The 19,482-nt window shown below is 43.0% G+C and overlaps 1 protein-coding gene across 1 annotated transcript; it reads left to right on the forward strand.

Annotated features, from left to right (window-relative positions):
- The first annotated feature begins 382 nt into the window (after window positions 1–382).
- On the forward strand, window positions 383–3,019 carry LOC139833917 (uncharacterized). The gene is made up of 4 exons (XM_071824285.1): window positions 383–1,748; window positions 1,866–1,973; window positions 2,094–2,287; window positions 2,756–3,019. Exons 1-4 carry the CDS (start codon window positions 383–385, stop codon window positions 3,017–3,019), a joined length of 1,932 nt encoding a protein of 643 aa, XP_071680386.1.
- Window positions 3,020–19,482: the final 16,463 nt, after the last annotated feature.

Here is a 19,482-nt window from a genome sequence, read left to right on the forward strand (position 1 = left end):
TGTGCCTTCTTTGGGAGCTTCTGGTGGTCTGATTATTATTTGGAATGGCTCTCTTTTCAAAGGGGAACTGGCTTTTCATAATGAATTTTCTCTCTCTGTGAACTTTCAATGGAATCTATCCAATGAATCCTGGATTTTAACTAATATATATGGACCATGTCAACCTGACAAAAAAGCTGCCTTTATTGATTGGTTTGCTAATATTGACATGCCTCAAGACTCTGATTGGATTATTATGGGAGATTTCAATTTCATTAGAAGTCCATCAGATAGAAACAAACCTGGAGGAGATTTAAATGACATGCTGCTTTTTAATGAGGCAATTAGTAACCTTGGCATTGTGGAACTGCCTCTAAAAGGAAGAAAATTTACTTGGAGTAACATGCAGAAAGATCCTTTGCTTGAAAAGCTAGACTGGTTTTTCACTTCTGCCTCTTGGACCATTTCATACCCTGCAACTTTTGCCTATCCTCTTGTGAAGCCCACCTCAGATCATGTCCCATGTGTTGTGGTGTTTAATACAAAAATTCCCAAGGCCAAAGTGTTTACAATTGAGAATCATTGGATGCAACATAGTGAATTCAAGCAAATTGTTCAGGCTGCTTGGAACATTCCAGTGAACTACAAGGATAGTGCTAAAAACATCAATGCAAAGTTCAAAAACCTGAGAAGAGGCTTGAAACTGTGGGCAAAAAATCTTCCCTGTTTAAAGATATTGATCAACAAAGTAAATGAAGTGATATCTCTGGTGGATACTATGGAGGAGTACAGAACCTTGACAGTGCTTGAATGGGATCTTAGAGATATCCTCAAAGCACACCTTCTCACCCTGTTGCAAAATCAAAAATCTTACTGGCAACAAAGAGGAAAAATTAAGTGGGTCAAACTGGGGGATGCAAACACTAGGTTCTTCCACTCAAAAGCAACTATAAACTACAGACACAATTACATATCTATGCTTCAGAATTCTGACCAAGCAGAAATTCATGATCATGAAGGGAAGGCTGCTATTTTATGGCAAGCTTTCAAGGAAAGGATGGGTAATTCTGATAACCCAGATATGCAGTTCAACCTTGAGGGCATTCTGGAATCAAATGTCACTGAAGAAATGAATAATATTCTACAAGCTCCTTTTTCAGATAAGGAAATAGAAGATGTTGTCAAAAATTTGCCAAATGATAAATCACCTGGACCTGATGGTTTCAATAATGAGTTTGTCAAGTGTTGTTGGTCAATTATTGCCCCTGATATCAAAAAACTGATTAGTGATTTCCATGCTGGAAACATTTCTTTGGAAAGTATCAACTCCTCTTATATTACTCTAATTCCAAAAACAGAGAATCCTTTGACTCCTGGTGATTTTAGACCCATATCATTGCTGAATTGTGTCCTTAAGATCATCACCAAGCTGTTGGCTAATAGATTACAAGATATTATTCTCTCTCTTGTACACAAAAATCAATATGGATTCCTCAAGAAAAGGTCCATACAAGACTGTCTTGGTTGGGCTTTTGAATATCTTTATCAATGCCACAAATCAAAAGAAGAAATTCTAATCTTGAAGCTGGATTTTGAAAAAGCATTTGACAAGATTGAACACTCAACAATTCTTCACATCCTCAAAGCAAAGGGATTTGGTGACAAATGGCTACAATGGATATCTTTGATCCTCAGCTCTGGGACATCTGCAGTCATGCTGAATGGGGTCCCTGGGAAAAAAATTTACTGCAAGAGAGGAGTGAGACAAGGTGACCCTCTATCACCTTTGATTTTTGTGTTAGCAGCAGATTTCCTACAATCAGTATTGAACAAAGCTATGGAGATGAATCTCATTACAAGACCCATTACCTGTGCATCATGTCCAGATTTCCCTGTGATCCAATATGCAGATGATACTCTTCTTGTTATGAAAGCAGATGCAAATCAATTACTTTGCCTTAAAGCTCTGCTACATTCTTTTGCTGCTTCTACTGGTCTCAAAGTGAACTATTTGAAGTCAAATATGATGCCAACTAATATGACTGCAGAAAGGCTGGCACACTTTGCAGCCACTTTAAATTGCCAAATTGGATCACTTCCTTTCACTTACTTAGGGCTTCCACTTGGCATCACAAAACCATCTCTGGAGTACTTCCTTCCCATGGTTCAAAGAGTTCAAACAAGACTTGGTGGAATTGCTGACTTCCTCAACTATGGAGGAAAGTTACAAATGGTGAAATCAGTACTAGCTTCTCTCCCAATCTTCTTTATGTGCTGCCTGGATGTACCAGTGACAATCAAGGAACAGGTTATTAAATACATGAGACACTGTCTTTGGAGAAAGAGAAACAATGATGTACAGGCAAAAGGGAATGCTCTTGTCTCTTGGAAAAAAATCTCAGACCAAAAGAACAAGGAGGTTTGGGAGTTCTTAACCTAGATATTCAGAATAAGACTTTGCTGCTCAAGAACTTGGATAAATTCTTCAATAATCTTGACATTCCATGGGTGAACCTCATAAGAGATACATATTATGATGAAGACAATCCACCAGGAATTAAAATTGAAGGATCATTCTGGTGGAAATCAGATTTGAAGCTCTTTGATACCTATAAAGCTCTAGCAAGATGTAACTTGGGCAATGGAAAAACTGCATTATTTTTGGACAGATTTGTGGGGAGATTATTGCCTCCACCAGAAATTCCCTCATCTCCTCTCATTTGCTAAGAAAACTGATATCTCTGTAAACAAAGTGATGCAAATGGAATTTCTCCAGGACATGTTTCATCTACCCCTTTCCCAGCAAGCATTTGCTGAGTTTGAACAGTTGGAAGTTTTATGTGATTCTATCCAGTTATATATACGCTTCAGCCTGACTCATGGAGCTATATTTGGGGTTCAAACAAGTTCTCTACTGGGCAAGCATACAAGGTTCTTATTGGCACTCAGCATACGCCCATATTTTTCACCTGGTTATGGGAATCTTCCTGTCAGCCAAAACACAAATTCTTTTTCTGGCTGCTATTACATGACAGATTAAACACAAGGAATCTTCTCCGGAGGAAAAACTGCAACTTACAATCTTACAACTGTGCAACACTACAATGTAGTCAAGAAGAAACTTTAGCTCATCTTTTCTGGAGTTGCCCATTTGCACAGCAATGCTGGTCAGTTATCTGCCCTCATATTTCAAACCAACAAGCTATCATGGAAGCTCTATATGATATCAAGGACAAGCTGAATGTACCTTTTGCAGTGGAAATCATTATTATCGCCTCTTGGTCCATTTGGATAATCAGAAACAGGAAAATTTTTTAGGGACAAACACCAACTTTACAAGCCTGGAAGGCAATTTTCAAACAAGAGATCTACTTGCTTTCTTACAGAATGAAGAAAAAATGGGAGAATCCTTTCAAGACTTGGCTTCATAGCATCATGACCTTTTAGAGCTCTCTTTTTCTTTCTTTCTTTCCTGTTTTCTTTCTTTCTTTCTTTCTTAATTTCTTTCTTTCTTTCTTTCTTTCTTTCTTTTTCTTTCCTTTGTACAACTTGTACATTTGTAACCTTTTTTATCTATTAATAAAAATTGCAGTGGGGTTTTTTGCCCCACTGTTGACCCTTCAAAAAAAAAAAAAGAGGCTTACTAGGGACTCATTGTTGTTTACATAACACACATGTATCAATGTTTCGGTTAATACAATTATAGCATGGTATATAAACATTTATCATAAACATAAAGATATATAATAACCACTTTTATTATTGCCTCTTGGGCATATCTCCAACAGTCTCCCACTTGCACTATAGTCAATAATCTAGATTACATTGTAAGGTACCTAACACCCATGGCATTCTGGTGTTGGTCATGCTTTGCCCTAGGGAGAGCTTTAGTCAACGGATCTGCTACATTCAGATCAGTGTGTACTTTGCAAATCTTTACTTCTCCATCTTCGATGTACTCGCAAATCGAGTGATAACGCAGCTTGATATGCTTCAGCCTCTTGTGTGACCTTGGTTCTTGTGCATTGGCGATGGCACCCATGTTGTCACAGTAGATGACTAGTGGGTCCAATGCACTAGGAACCACACCGAGCTCTACAATGAACCTCTTCATCCATACCGCTTCTGATGAAGCCTCTGAAGCCGCTATGTACTCTGATTCTGTTGAAGACTTCGCCACCGTGCACTGCTTCGAGCTTGCCCAGCTTACTGCAGCACCATTCAATATAAACTTGCATCGGTGTAACTTGTTACAATGAGCTCTTGGTCACCTCCATAACAAAGAAACATATCCTTAGTTCTTTTCAAGTACTTCAGGATATTCTTGACCGCTGTCCAGTGTTCCATCCCTGGACCACTTTGATATCTGCTAGTCAAACTAACAGCATGTGCTATATCCAGTCTAGTACATAGCATGGCATACATGATAGAGCCTACTACCGAGGCATAGGGGATCTGACTCATCCTTTCTCTTTCTTCTGCCGTAGCCGGACCTTGAGTCTTACTCAAGACCTTGCCTGGTAACATAGGTAAGAATCCTTTCTTACTTTCGTCCATTCTAAACTTCTTTAGAATCTTGTCCAGGTATGTACTCTGTGATAGCCCTATTAGGCGTCTTGATCTATCTCTATAAATCTTGATGCCTAATATATACGATGCTTCACCAAGGTCTTTCATTGAAAAACTATTATTCAAATAACCTTTTACACTGCTTAATAGTTCTATATCATTCCCAATCAATAATATGTCATCTATATATAATATCAGGAACGCTACAGAGTTCCCACTCACTTTCTTGTAAATACAGGCCTCTCCATGACACTGTATAAACCCGAAGTCTTTGATCACCTTATCAAAGCGTCGGTTACAACTTCTCGATGCTTGCTTCAGTCCATAGATTGAACGCTGAAGTTTGCATACTTTGTCAGCATTTTTAGGATTGACAAAACCTTTGGGTTGTACCATATACAACTCTTCCTCAATGTCTCCATTAAGGAACGCTGTTTTGACATCCATCTGCCAAATCTCATAATCGAAAAATGCAGCTATTGCTAACAAAATCCTCACAGATTTTAGCTTCACTACAGGTGAGAAAGTCTCATCGTAGTCAACACCTTGAATTTGTCGGAAACCCTTTGCGACAAGTCGAGCTTTATAGACAGTAATATTACCATCAGCATCTGTTTTTCTCTTGAAGATCCATTTATTCTCGACAGCCTTGCGGCTATCAGGTAAGTCTACCAAAGTCCACACTTTGTTATCATACATGGATCCCATTTCGGATTTCATGGCTTCTTGCCATTTGTTGGAATCTGGGCTCATCATTGCTTCTTCATACGTCGCGGGGTCTTCATCATTGTTGTCCACAATCATGACATTTAGACAAGGATCATACCAATTAGGAGTGGCACGTTCCCTTGTCGATCTACGAGGTTCAGTAGCTTCCTCGTTCGAAGTTTCATGATCATTATCATTAGCTTCCTCAGTTGCCGGTGTACGCGGCACAGGAACAACTTCCGATACTGCGCTACTCTGATCAACTAGTGAATATTCATCAATCTCATCGAGTTCTACTTTTCTTCCAGTCACTTCTTTAGTGAGAAATTCTTTCTCAAAAAAGGTTCCGTTCTTAGCAACAAAGATTTTGCCTTCGGATCTGTGATAGAAAGTGTACCCTATAGTTTCCTTAGGGTATCCTATGAAGACGCATTTCTCCGCTTTGGGTTCTAGCTTGTCCGGTTGCAACTTCTTTACATAGGCTTCGCAACCCCAAACTTTAAGGAACGACAGCTTAGGTTTCTTATTAAACCATAATTCATACGGTGTCGTTTCAACAGATTTTGATGGTGCTCTATTTAAAGTGAATGCGGCTGTCTCTAATGCATAACTCCAAAATGATAACGGCAAATCAGTAAGAGACATCATAGAACGAACCATATCTAAGAGAGTTCGATTACGACGTTCGGACACACCGTTACGTTGAGGTGTTCCCGGCGGTGTCAATTGTGAAAGTATTCTGCATTTATTTAAATGCATGCCAAACTCATAACTCAGATATTCACCTCCGCGATCAGATCGTAGAAATTTAATCTTCTTGTTACATTGATTTTCTACTTCACTTTGGAATTCCTTAAACTTCTCGAAAGTTTCGGATTTATGTTTCATGAAATAGATATACCCATATCTACTCAGATCATCTGTGAAGGTTAGAACATAACGATAACCACCGCGCGATGGTACACTCATTGGTCCGCACACATCGGTATGTATGATTTCCAATAAGTTAGTATCTCGCTCCATAATACCAGAGAATGGAGTCTTAGTCATTTTTCCCATTAGACATGCTTCGCATCTATCAAGTGACTCAAAGTCAAGTGATTCAAGTAATCCATCGGTATGAAGTTTCTTCATGCGTTTCACTCCAATATGACCAAGGCAGACGATTGCCACATATAAGTAGAATTATCATTCAATTTAATTCGCTTAGCATCAATGTTATGTATATGTGTATCACTACTATCGAGATCTAATAGAAATAAGCCATTCTTTTCAGGTGCTCGACCATAAAAGATATTATTCATAAAAATAGAACAACCATTATTCTCAGACTTGAATGAATAACCGTCTTGCATTAAACAAGATCCAGATATAATGTTCATGCTCAACACGGGTACAAAATAATAATTATTGAGGCTTAAAACTAATCCCGAAGGTAGATGTAGAGGAAGTGTGCCGACAGCGATCACATCGACTTTGGATCCATTTCCAACGCGCATCGTCACTTCATCCTTTAGTAGTCTTCGTTTATTCTTTAGTTCCTGTTTCGAGTTACAAATATGAGCAACCGAACCGGTATCAAATACCCAGGTACTAGTACGAGAACCAGTAAGATAAACATCTATAACATGTATATCAGATATACCTTCTTTCTTCTTCTTGACAAGGCCGCTCTTCAGATCAGCCAGATACTTGGAGCAATTACGCTTCCAGTGTCCCTTCTCCTTGCAGTAATAGCACTCAACATCAGGCTTAGGGCCGTTCTTAGGTTTCATAGGAGGTGTGGCAGCTTTCTTGCCATCCTTCTTGAATTTTCCCTTAGACTTGCCCTGTTTCTTGAAACTGGTGGTCTTGTTGACCATCAACACTTAGTGCTCTTTCTTGATCTCAATCTCAGCAGACTTTAGCATGGCGAAGAGTTCAAGTAACTCCTTGTTCATGTTCTGCATATTGTAGTTCATCACAAAGGTCTTGTAACTAGGTGGCAGTGATTGAAGGACACGATTAATCCCCAGTCTGTTAGGAATCACTATTCCCAAGTCACTGAGTTTCTTTGCATGCCCGGTCATGGCGAGCATGTGCTCACTAACGGAGCTGCCTTCTTCCATCATGCAGCTGAAGAAGTGTTTCGATGCTTCATAGCATTCCACGGCCGCATGAGTTTCAAAGATAGCTTTCAGCTCATTGACCAACTCATGAGGATCGTGGTGCTCAAAACTTTTTTGAAGATCGGCTTCCAGACTGCACATGATGGCACACTGAACTTGAGAGTACCGAGTTTTCCGAGTCGCGTAAACATTCTTTACTTCTTCGGTTTCAGTTTCTGCAGGAGGGTCACCTAGCGGTACATCAAGCACATATTGCAGGTTTCCACCAGCAAGGAAGATCCTCACATGACGGAACCAGTCGGTGAAGTTGCTACCGTTGCTCTTAAGCTTTTCTTTCTCTAGGAACTGGTTAAAATTGATTGGGGACGCCATATCTACAACATATATTTGCAATAGTTTAGACTAAGTCTATGATAAATTGAGTTCAAATTTTAATTCAACATAATTAAAAACTAGGTGAACTCCCACTCAAAACAATATCTCTCGAATTGTCTTAGTGATCACATGAACCAAATCCACCACACCAAGTCCGATCATCACGAGACAAGATGTAACTTCAATGGCGAACACTCAAAGTGTTCATCATATCAATCATATGATTCATGCTCTACCTTTCGGTACCACGTGTTCCAAGACCATGTCTGTACATGCTAGGCTCGTCAAGGCCACCTTAGTATCCGCATGTGCAAAACTGGCTTGCACCCGTTGTATGCACTTGTTGATTCTATCACACCCGATCATCACGAGATGCTTCGAAACGACAAGCCTTGGCAACGGTGCTACTAAGGATGAACACTTTATTATCTTGATATTTTAGCGAGAGGGATCGTCTTATAATGCTACCGTCGCGATCTAAGCAAAATAAGATGCATAAAAGGATTAACATCACATGCAGTTCATATGTGATATGATATGGCCCTTTTGTCTTTGCGCCTTTGATCTTCATCTCCAAAGCACGGACATGATCTCCATCATCAACGGGCATGATCTCCATCATCGTCGGCGTAGCGTCAAGGTCAATGGCGCCGTCTTCATGATTGTTCTCCCATGTAGCAACTATTACAACTTCTTTGAAATACTACTCAACATGAAATTTAAAGACAACCATAAGGCTCCTGCCGGTTGCCACAATACAATAATGATCATCTCATACATATTCATCATCACATTATGGCCATATCACATCACCAAACCCTGCAAAAACAAGTTAGACGTCTCTAATTTGGTTTGCAAATTTTACGTGGTTTAGGGTTTTCGAGTGAGATCTAATCTACCTACGAACATGAACCACAACGGTGATACTAGTGTTGTCAATAGAAGAGTAAATTGAATCTTCACTATAGCAGGAGAGAAAGACACCCGCAAAGCCACTTATGCAATACAAGTTGCATGTCGAGCGTGGAGCAAATCTCATGAACGCGGTCATGTAAAGTTAGCCCGAGCCGCTTCATCCCACTATGCTACAAAGATGCAAAGTACTCAAACTAAAGACAACATAAGCATCAACGCCCACAAAACCATTGTGTTCTACTCGTGCAACCATCTATGCATAGACACGGCTCTGATACCACTGTAGGGATTCGTTGCGTAGAAAACAAAAAATTTCCTACCGCGAGAACGCAATCCAAGCCACGATGCAATCTAGACGACGAGAGCAACGAGGGGATGAACGAGACTCACCCTTGAAGATTTCCAAAGCCTACAAGATGAGGCTCTTGTTGCTGCGGTAGACGATCACTTGCCGCTTTCAAAAGCGCGTAGAAGACCTTGACGGTGCCACAATCGGGCAGCACCTCCGTACTCGGTCACACGTTCGGTGTTGATGAAGACGACGTCCACCTCCCCGTTCCAGCAGGCAGCGGAAGTAGTAGCTCCTCCTTGAATCCGGCAGCACGACGGCGTGGTGGCGGTGGCGATGGAGATCTCCGGCGGAGCTTCGCTAAGCGTTGCGGGAGAGGGGGAGGAGTGGGGCGGCTAGGGTTTGGGGAGAGGGGGTGGCCGGCCTCCTTGGGGTGCGGCCAAGGTGGTGGTGTTGTGGTGGCCGGCCCCCTCCCCTTGGCCCCTCATTATATAGGTGGAAACCCAAGTGTTGGACTACAAGTCTTCGAATAAGACCCCAACCCAAAACCTTCCATGTTGTAGGGAAACCTACCCAAGGTGGGACTCCCACCTCAAGTGGGATTCCCACCCTTCCATGTGGGGGGGTGGCCGGCCCCCTTGGTGGAGTCCACCTTGGAGTCCCCCCTCTAGGGTTGGCCGGCCATGGGTGGTGGAGTCCCACCGGGACTCCGCCTTCCAAAGTGAATTCTTCCGGACTTTTCTAGAACCTTCTAGAACCTTCCATAAATTCACCGGATCATTTTAAAACTTATAAAATTACTTCCTATATATGAATCTTATTCTCCGGACCATTCCGGAACTCCTCGTGATGTCCGGGATCCCATCCGAGACTTCGAACAATACTTCGAACTCCATTCCATATTCAAGTTCTACTATTACAACATCAAACCTTAAGTGTGTCACCCTACGGTTCGCGAACTATGTGGACATGGGTGAGAACTCTCTCCGACCAATAACAATAGCGGGATCTGGAGATCCATAATGGCTCCCACATATTCAACGATGACTTAGTGATCGAATGAACCATTCACATACGATACCAATTCCCTTTGTCACGCGATATTTTACTTGTCCGAGGTTTGATCATCGGTATCTCTCTATACCTTATTCAACCACGTCTCCTGACAAGTACTCTTTACTCGTACCGTGGTATGTGGTTTCTTATGAACTTATTCATATGCTTGCAAGACATTAGACGACATTCCACCGAGAGGGACCAGAGTATATCTATCCGTCATCGGGATGGACAAATCGCACTGTTGATCCATATGTCTCAACTCATACTTTCCGGATACTTAATCCCACCTTTATAACCACGCATTTACGCAGTGCGTTTGATGTAATCAAAGTACCTTTTCGGTATAAGTGATTTACATGATCTCATGGTTGTAAGGACTAGGTAACTATGTATCGAAAGCTTATAGCAAATAACTTAATGACGTGATCTTATGCTACGCTTAATTGGGTGTGTCCATTACATCATTCATATAATGATATAACCTTGTTATTAATAACATCCAATGTTCATGATTATGAAACTAATCATCTATTAATCAACAAGCTAGTTAAGAGGCTTACTAGGGACTCATTGTTGTTTACATAACACACATGTATCAATGTTTCGGTTAATACAATTATAGCATGGTATATAAACATTTATCATAAACATAAAGATATATAATAACCACTTTTATTATTGCCTCTTGGGCATATCTCCAACATGTACTGCTTCTTAGCCGCATTTGCCTTATTTTTATCCGATATGGCCTTGAATTCCTCTGATTTCTTTTGCCTCACAAATTCGGGCCAATCATCTTTCAGCTTCTCATACTGTCCGGTGAAATCCGGAGTCTTCCCCTTCTCGACATATTGAGCCGCTAAAATTTTCTTGTATGTCCGGAATGCTGTGGCCATCTTCTGAAGAGCGAATTCTTTGACCAGCCTCCTCCTCTTACGTCCCTCCGGATCGTCGATACCGAATTCATCTTTTTTGCGGTATTCCGGAGGTAGAACGAAATGCTCCATAAGCGTTCTCCAGCATTCCTTTTTCTTTCTCTTGCTGACGAAACTGGAACCAACACGTGCCTTCACTGGCTCATGCCATTCCTCGACGGTGATCGGGACGCTGTCTCAAACAACGACTCCGCATTGGTTGATGAACTTGGTGTACGCCTCTTCGGGCTCCAGCGGCTTGCCTTTTGGACTGATAACATCAATGGTATATATTACTCCTTGTTTCAGCATCTTGGTTTTGCCACGCTTTGTCTTCACCGATTTTTTCGATGATCCGCTGGCCGAGGGCTAAAATAAGAAAGAGAGTCGAGTTAATACACATATTTATTTAAATCGGTAAATTTGTATCACCAGCTGAGGCTCAATGTATATATATACCTCACCGGAGGTGGTGATTGCTAATTTCTTATCAACATCGCCGGAGGTGTTTGTCGACGGTTCACCTCCATCAACAGTGCCCGTTCCATCGTCATCACCTCGCTGACGACCTTCATCTTCACCGCCAAGGTTCAGATAAGAAGAGATATCGTCTTCTTCATCTTCTTGGGGCGGCACATAAAGAATGTCGCCGTTTATGATGCCGAAAAGATGTGCCTCGGCTTCTGGATTATAGTTATCCCTAATCGGGTCGGCTCTATCATCCGCCATATGTGTCACTCCTGAAAACATGTAGTAAAAACTAATTAATTGTGTATATGCCAGCATTATCACATCTCTTCTACATATAAAGAGAGAGGGCGACGAGGGAGGCGAGAGGGGGGACGCGTATTAGATGTGTATATGCGGACGATCGACCTTGCCTCGCAGTGACCGCGTGACCGAGAGACCGGTGGCGGTGGCGGTGCCGATCCTCTCTCTCGTAAAAAAACAAAAAAAACCCGCGCGTATACGGAGGGGGAGGCGAGGGCCTCGCCGCCCCCTCCGTATACACGCGGGGTCGGTGGCGAAAGGGCAGTGGCGAAAGGGCGGCGGTGGCGAAAGGGCAGTGGCAGTGCCGAGGACAACACACATAACCCTCGCCGCCCCCTCTCGATCCCAAAATAAAAACACCGCGCGTATACGGAGGGGGCGACGAGGGGCTCGCTGCCCCCTCCGTATACGCGCGGTGGTTAAGTCAAATTTTAGTTAAGTCAAAAAATTTAAGACAAAATTTTTAAGTCAAATTTGAGTTTTTTTTAAAGTCAAATTGTAGTTCTTTTTTGAGACAGAATTTTTAAGTCAACTTTTAGTTTTTTAAAGTCAAATTTTAGTTTTTTTTTTACACAATCTTTTTTAAGTCAAATTTTAGTTTTTTTACACAATCTTTTTTAAGTCAATTATTAGTTTTTTTAAGTCAAATTTTAGTTTTTTTACATAATCTTTTTAAGTCAAATTTTAGTTTACAATTTTACTTAACAAATTGTGAGTTAATTAATAAAAACAAAAAAAAAACAAAAAAGGGGCGCCAGCCACGGCCCCTTCGTCTCTCCCTCCTCATCTCTCCTTTGTACAGCCGCCGCGTCGTGAGGCGAGCCGGGCAGTGAGAGCGGCGCGCGAGGCGCGCGGCCACGATCTTGCGCGCGGCGAGAGAGAGCGGCGCGGGGCGCGCGCGTTCAACGAGATGACGTACGGGGCGGCGAGCGATTGCTGCGCGGGCAGCAAGCGACGGGCGACAGCGGCGAAGGCGACGGTTGCGGTGGGCGACGGGCGACGACGCGATGACGACGCGGCGATGGCGCGGCAGTTCGATCGACAGAGACGGAGCGGGCGAGGAAGAAGAGAAGAGGCGCCGCCCGCTCGTATTTATAGGCGTGGGGCTTTAGTCGCGGTTGGTGACCCCAACCGCGACTAAAGCCTTTTTTTCGCCCCTTTTGTGGTTCCCGCGGAAAATGACCTTTTTCAAAATTCTTTCATTTTCTAAATGTGAAAAATAAAACTAATTCATTTCTAAATGTGAAAAATACAAATAATATATCAAAAAATTCAGAAAATAAAACTAATTCATTTCAAAATATTAAAAATACAAATTATATATCAAAAAAATCAGAAAAATAAAACTAATTCATTTCAATATGTTAAAAATACAAATAATATATCAAAAAATTAAGAAAAATAAAACTAATTCAATTCAAAATGTTAAAAATACAAATAATATATCAAAAAAATTAGAAAATAGAACTAATTCATTTCAAAATCTTAAAAATACAAATAATATATCAAAAAATTAAGAAAATTAAAACTAATTCAATGCAAAATGTTAAAAATACAAATAATATATCAAAAAATTCAGAAAATAGAACTAATTCATTTCAAAATCTTAAAAATACAAATAATATATCAAAAAATTCAGAGAAGTTCTTCCCGGCCGCCTCTGTCTTCCCACAAGTTCTTCCCGGCCCGTCTTCCCGCCAGTTCTTTCCCGCCTATGTCTTCCCGCCATTTCTTCACGCCTCTATCTTCCCGCGTATCGATGCTTCTGCTTTGTCTTGTTCCTCCGATAGGGCGTTGTGCGCTACCCACGCGTCCTTATCCTGCCGATAGCTTTAGTCACGGTTGCACCCTCCAGCCGGGACTAAAGCTTACCCAAACGTCCATATCCCACCGACAGTTTTGTTAGATGACATAAAAACCACATTTAGTCCCGGTTGCACCCACCAGCCGGGACTAAAGGTTAGATGACCAGCTCTGGATTCCTCCTCTTCTTCCCGCCATTTCTTCCCTGTCTTCCCGCCACTTTCTTCCCGCCTCCTGTCTTCCCACTCCCATTTTCCCGCCATTTCTCACTACATATATGTAGCCCGGCTTGGCCAGCATTATCACATCTCTACAATCTCTCATCACTCTCTCATGGCTTCCACCGCACCCACTCTAACCTACCAGCAGGTGGAGGAGCTTTGCGCCTCGAACTACCCTTGCCCACCGGGCTACCGCGTCCCCGCCGGCTGGGGCCCAAGCGCCGGAGGCGTGCCGGTCCCTCCCGTCCCTCAGGGTACTGCGCGCCGGGCGGCCATCACGAACCACTACTACCTCGATCTCACGCCGGAGTAGCGGATGAATCCCCGCTGGCATCCCGATAACCAGCATACTTGGGACGCCTTCTTCATCAATCGGCGTGACAGGGCGCTCGCCAGGTATGAGGAGGACGGTCTGCCTCCTGGGAACTTCCACGAGGCCGGCCATCGGCTATGGTGGTACGGCCGGACTCTACAGAGCGTCATGGACTACATCACGGCCGGCGATATCCCCCGCCTGCGCTACCCTAAGTTCGAGCCACGAGCGCCGCCCGATGACAGCAGCGACGACAACGGCGGCAACTTAGAATGCGACGACTACCAGTACAACGGCGGCAACTATGAAGACTACGAGTATGCATATTATATGCCTAGGCAGGAGTATGACTAAGTCACTCCAAATTTCATGTATCATCAGTGGTATTTATGGCATGGCCAATCAATTTCAGCAATGCTAGATCCACCAAATCCCATGCAATTACGGCTCCTCTAGTCCTTTTCCCATTATACGCCTAGGCAGGAGTATGACTTAGTCACTCCAAATTTCATGTATCATCAGTGGTATCTCGAATCAATCAAATCATTCGAAAATGGACACCAAACACATCATAGATAATATAATTCACATGATCCATTCAACAAAGTTTGGTACAATAAATTATTACACATCATTTCTTCCCTTGTGTCCCTGCTTGCTTACGATTGAGCCGTATCCATGGAGCATCCTCATCATTTAACTTAATGCTTGGGTCGGTGTTCACTTTGAAGGGCGGAATTTCACCAAACATATTATAATCTTCTGACATGTCTGTCTTGCCCTCCACTCCCACGATGTTTCTTTTCACTGAAAGAACAATGTGGCGCTTTGGATCATCGCATGATGTACTGATCGTTTTCTTATCTTTCTGTTTCCTCGGTTTGCTACTCATGTCCTTCACATAGAAAACCTGAGCGACATCTTTCGCTAGGACGAATGGTTCGTCAAGGTAACCAAGATTGTTGAAATCCACCATTGTCATTCCGTATTGCTGGTCCACCTTTACCCCACCTCCTGTTAGCTTGAACCATTTGCACCGGAACAAAGGGACCTTAAAGGAGGGTCCATAGTCAAGTTCCCATATCTCCTCTATGTAACCATAATATGTGACCTTTTGCCCATTCTCGGTTGCTGCATCAAAGCGGACACCACTGTTTTGGTTGGTGCTCTTTTTATCTTGGGCGATCGTGTAAAATGTATTCCCATTTATCTCGTACCCTTGGAAAGTCGTTATAGTCGAAGATGGTGTCTTGGCCAACATGTACAGCTAATCTACAACATGATCGTCATTCATTAAATGTTTTCTCAACCAACTGCCGAAAGTCTCCATGTGGGCCTTCGTAATCCAGGATTCAGGCTTCCCCGGGTTGTCCTCGCGTAAAATATTCTTGTGTTTCTCAAAGTACGGAGCCACCAAGCTGGAATTGGTCAGAACTGTGTGGTGTGCTTCAGTCATAGAATGGCTGTCCATACATATCGCTGATTTCCTGCCGATCGTGCCTTTTCCACTTAGTCTCCCCTCGTGCCGCGATCGAGGAAGACCAATCGGCTTAAGGTCAGGAACAAAGTCAACACAGAACTCAATTACCTCCTCATTTCCATAGCCCTTGGCAACGCTTCCTTCTGGCCTAGCACGGTTACGAACATATTTCTTTAATACTCCCATGAACCTCTCAAAGGGGAACATATTGTGTAGAAATACCGGACCGAGGATGGAAATCTCTTCGTCTAGGTGAACCAGGAGGTGCGTCATAATATTGAAGAAGGATGGCGGGAACACCAACTCGAAACTAACAAGACATTGGACCACATCGTTCTGTAGCCGTGGTAGATCTTCTGGATTGATTACCTTCCGAGAGATTGCATTGAGGAATGCACATAGCTTCACAATGGCTACTCGAACATTTTCCGGTAGGAGCCCCCTCAAAGCAATCGAAAGCAATTGCGTCATAATCACGTGGCAGTCGTGAGCCTTCAGGTTTTGGAACTTTTTGTCCGCCATGTTTATTATTCCCTTTATATTCGACGAGAATCCAGATGGGACCTTCGTACTGCTCAGGCATTCAAAAAAGATGACCTTCTCTTCTTTGGTCAGAGCGTAGCTAGCACGACCTTGAAACCATTCCGGATGCCGGTCATTAGGGTCTTTCAAACGTTGCTGGTCCTGCCGTGCTTCCTTTGTATCATTTGTCTTCCCATACACGCCCAAGAAGCTTAGGAGGTTCACGCAAATATTCTTCGTAACATGCATCACGTCGATTGCAGAGCGGACATCTAGGACTTTCCAATATTCTAGCTCCCAGAATATAGATTTCTTCTTCCACATGGGTGCGCTCCCGTCAGCTCCCTGCGGAACTGATTGTCCGCCAGGACCCTTTCCAAAGATGACTTTCAAATCCTTGACCATATCAAATACCTCAGCACCAGTACGTTCCGCAGGCTTCGGCCGGTGATCTGCCTTGCCGTTGTAATGCTTGCCTTTCTTTCTTACTGGATGAATTTTCGGAAGAAATTGACGATGCCCAAGGTACACGTTCTTCTTACAATTTGGCAAATATACACTTTCAGTCTCATGTAAGCAGTGCGTGCATGCATTGTATCCCTTATTTGAAAGTCTGGAAAGGTTACTAAGAGCAGGCCAATCGTTGATGGTTACGAAAAGCAACGCTCGTATGTCAAATTCCTCTTCTTTGTGCTCATCCCACACACGTACACCAGGTCTGCCCCACAACTGTAAAAGTTCATCAACTAATGGCCTTAGGTACACATCGATGTCGTTGCCGGGTTGCTTCGGACCTTGGATGAGCACTGGCATCATAATAAACTTCCGCTTCATGCACAACCAAGGAGGAAGGTTGTAGATGCATAGAGTCACGGGCCAGGTGCTATGGCTGGAGCTCTGCTCGCCAAAAGGATTCATGCCATCTGTACTTAGACCAAATCTTATGTTCCTTGCGTTAGCTGCAAAATCTTTGAACTCTCTGTCGATCTTTCTCCATTGCGTTCCATCTGCGGGGTGTCTCAACTGCCCGTCCGACTTACGGTCCTCTTTGTGCCATCGCAACAACTTGGCATGCTCTTTGTTCCCGAACAGACGTTTCAACCGTGGTATTATAGGAGCATACCACATCGCCTTGGCGGGAACCCTCTTCCTGGGTTTCTGGCCCTCAACATCGTCACCAGGGTCATCGCCTCTGATCTTATAACACAATGCAGTGCATACCGGACATTCATTCAAATTCTCGTATTCACCGCGGTAGAGGATGCAGTCGTTGATGCATGCATGTATCTTCAGAACCTCTAAACCTAGAGGGCAGACAACCTTCTTTGCTTCGTACGTACTGGCGGGCAACTCGTTATTCTTTGGAAACATATTCTTCAACATTTTCAGCAAGTTTTCAAATCCTGAGTCAGCTACACCTTCATGTGCCTTCCATTTCAGCAAATCCAGTGTGCAGCCCAGCTTTTTCAGACCATTATCGCATCCAGGGTACAGCGACTTTTTGTGATCCTCTAACATGCAATCCAAATTCTCCCTCTCCTTTTCAGTTTCGCAGCTTCTCTGTGCATCAGCAATGGTCCGACCAAGATCATCAACGGGCTCGTCACGTGCCTCTTCTTCACCTTCCCCTTCACCTTCCCCACCTTCAGCATCCTCCATGAAAGTATCACCGAAATGATCAAGATAGTTGTCATCGATGAAATCATCCCCTTCTTCATCTTCTTCCATTATAACCCCTCTTTCTCCATGCTTGGTCCAACAATTATAGTTTGGCATGAAACCCTGCCGAAGCAGGTGCATGTGAACATCTCTTGAGGAAGAGTAACCCTTCTGATTCTTACAGGCAACACATGGACAGATAACAAAACCCCCCTGCTTGTTCGCATTAGCCACTATTAGGAAATCTTTCAAACCCGTAGTGAACTCGCCGGAGAGTCAGTTACCGTACATCCATTGCCGATTCATCTGCATTATTATAATATAAAATATATAATTAACAAAGTTTAAAATAGCCGGCTATAGCTCGGCTATACCCCGCTATAGCTGGTCGGAGGGACCTGCCGCTACGGCTATGCCCTTCAAACGCTAAGAAGGGATAATCCGCTATTAGCCTCAAAAACCCGCTATTAGCCCCAAAAACAGGTAAAAAAAATAGCCGCTACGGCTATAATGCTGTAAATATAGTGGGAAAGAAAAGGAAAAAAGGAAAACTAGAAATTATTGTTACTTATAATGTTGTAATATGTGGACCGAACTGTGTCTTATTCATAGCTTTGTATGTAACCGTGTTAATATGTTATGTCTAATGCCAATAAATTATCAAATTTGTGAATTGGTGATAGAGATATATATGAATTTTGATTTTTCCCCATGAATTAGCAAAACCGCTAAATGGATGATTTAGCCGCTATAGCTCAGCTATAGCCTTTCATAGCTGCCAGAAATACTGCCGCTATTTCCAATAGCCGGCTATTTTAAACTATGATAATTAACCATCATGCATTTGTTAAACTAATTAACTAACTACAAACAATAGAAATCAAACAATGAACTACACACATATGCATATTTTATCAATGACACATGAAAGGTTCAAGTTGCTAACCGCGATCGAGGAGGAAAAAATAAATGAGGAAGCTCAAGTGTGGCTCCGACACTTCATATCATGTTTGTTTCATGCTCTTGGGGCATTTCATCAAACACCTTGTGTGCATAAGAGGAACCAAAAGCAAACCTAACACCTACTTGTGAAGTTTGTGAAGAGAATGGCCCCAAATGGCTAAGTGCTGGCTGCTGGATGGGTATATATAGGGGAGGGGCTTTAGTCGTGGTTGGCCTGGCAAACCGTGACTAAAGGTGCCCGAAGGTCTTTAGTCGCGGTTGGCTGGCCAACCGCCCACGTGCACCAGCTGGCCAGCGAGCGCCCTGGGCCTTGGCCTTTGGTCGCGGTTCGCCTCCCGAACCGCGACTAAAGGTCCCATTAGTCACGGTTCGAAATATTTGGGGACTAATGGGGCTGGATGGAAGGCCCTTTTTCCACCAGTGTCATGGTTCCGGAACGTGGATAGCTAACTTCCACGCACCCCTATCCATGGCTAAATCTTTGTCGATATTCCAAACCTTCAGGTGGTCCAAAGTTTAACACGTGTGCAAAAATCACCAAGCAAAGTACTAAGAGGGGAAATGAAAGCCAAGAGTGGAGAGAGAACTCCAAGTGTCCAACACAACCCAATTGGCACGAATGGCAACATGCCTCTCCTCCCATCTCCTGATCCTCCCACCCGCAATCAATTTCATTAGATTTGATCAACACGCACAAATTATATATGAATGAAGCTCATATGAGATATTGCTTCGTTTTTCTCCTTAACGACTCTTGAAAACCAATTAAATCTTGGAAAACAATCAGATAACTTCTACACCAGGTGCATTTGAAATGTTCCAAATGGAATTGAT

This window comes from Lolium perenne, chromosome 7 (genome assembly GCF_019359855.2).
Source record: "Lolium perenne isolate Kyuss_39 chromosome 7, Kyuss_2.0, whole genome shotgun sequence".
Taxonomy (NCBI): domain Eukaryota; kingdom Viridiplantae; phylum Streptophyta; class Magnoliopsida; order Poales; family Poaceae; genus Lolium; species Lolium perenne.

What these genes read in the sequence shown, in the direction of transcription:
- LOC139833917 (XM_071824285.1), top strand. Translation starts at nt 383, where the DNA reads ATGCAGAAAGATCCTTTGCTTGAAAAGCTAGACTGGTTTTTCACTTCT. An exon ending in CAAGAGAGGAGTGAGACAAG is followed by an intron (nt 1,749 to 1,865) that starts GTGACCCTCTAT and finishes CATCATGTCCAG; the next exon opens with ATTTCCCTGTGATCCAATAT. An exon ending in CAGTGACAATCAAGGAACAG is followed by an intron (nt 2,288 to 2,755) that starts GTTATTAAATAC and finishes GAATTTCTCCAG; the next exon opens with GACATGTTTCATCTACCCCT.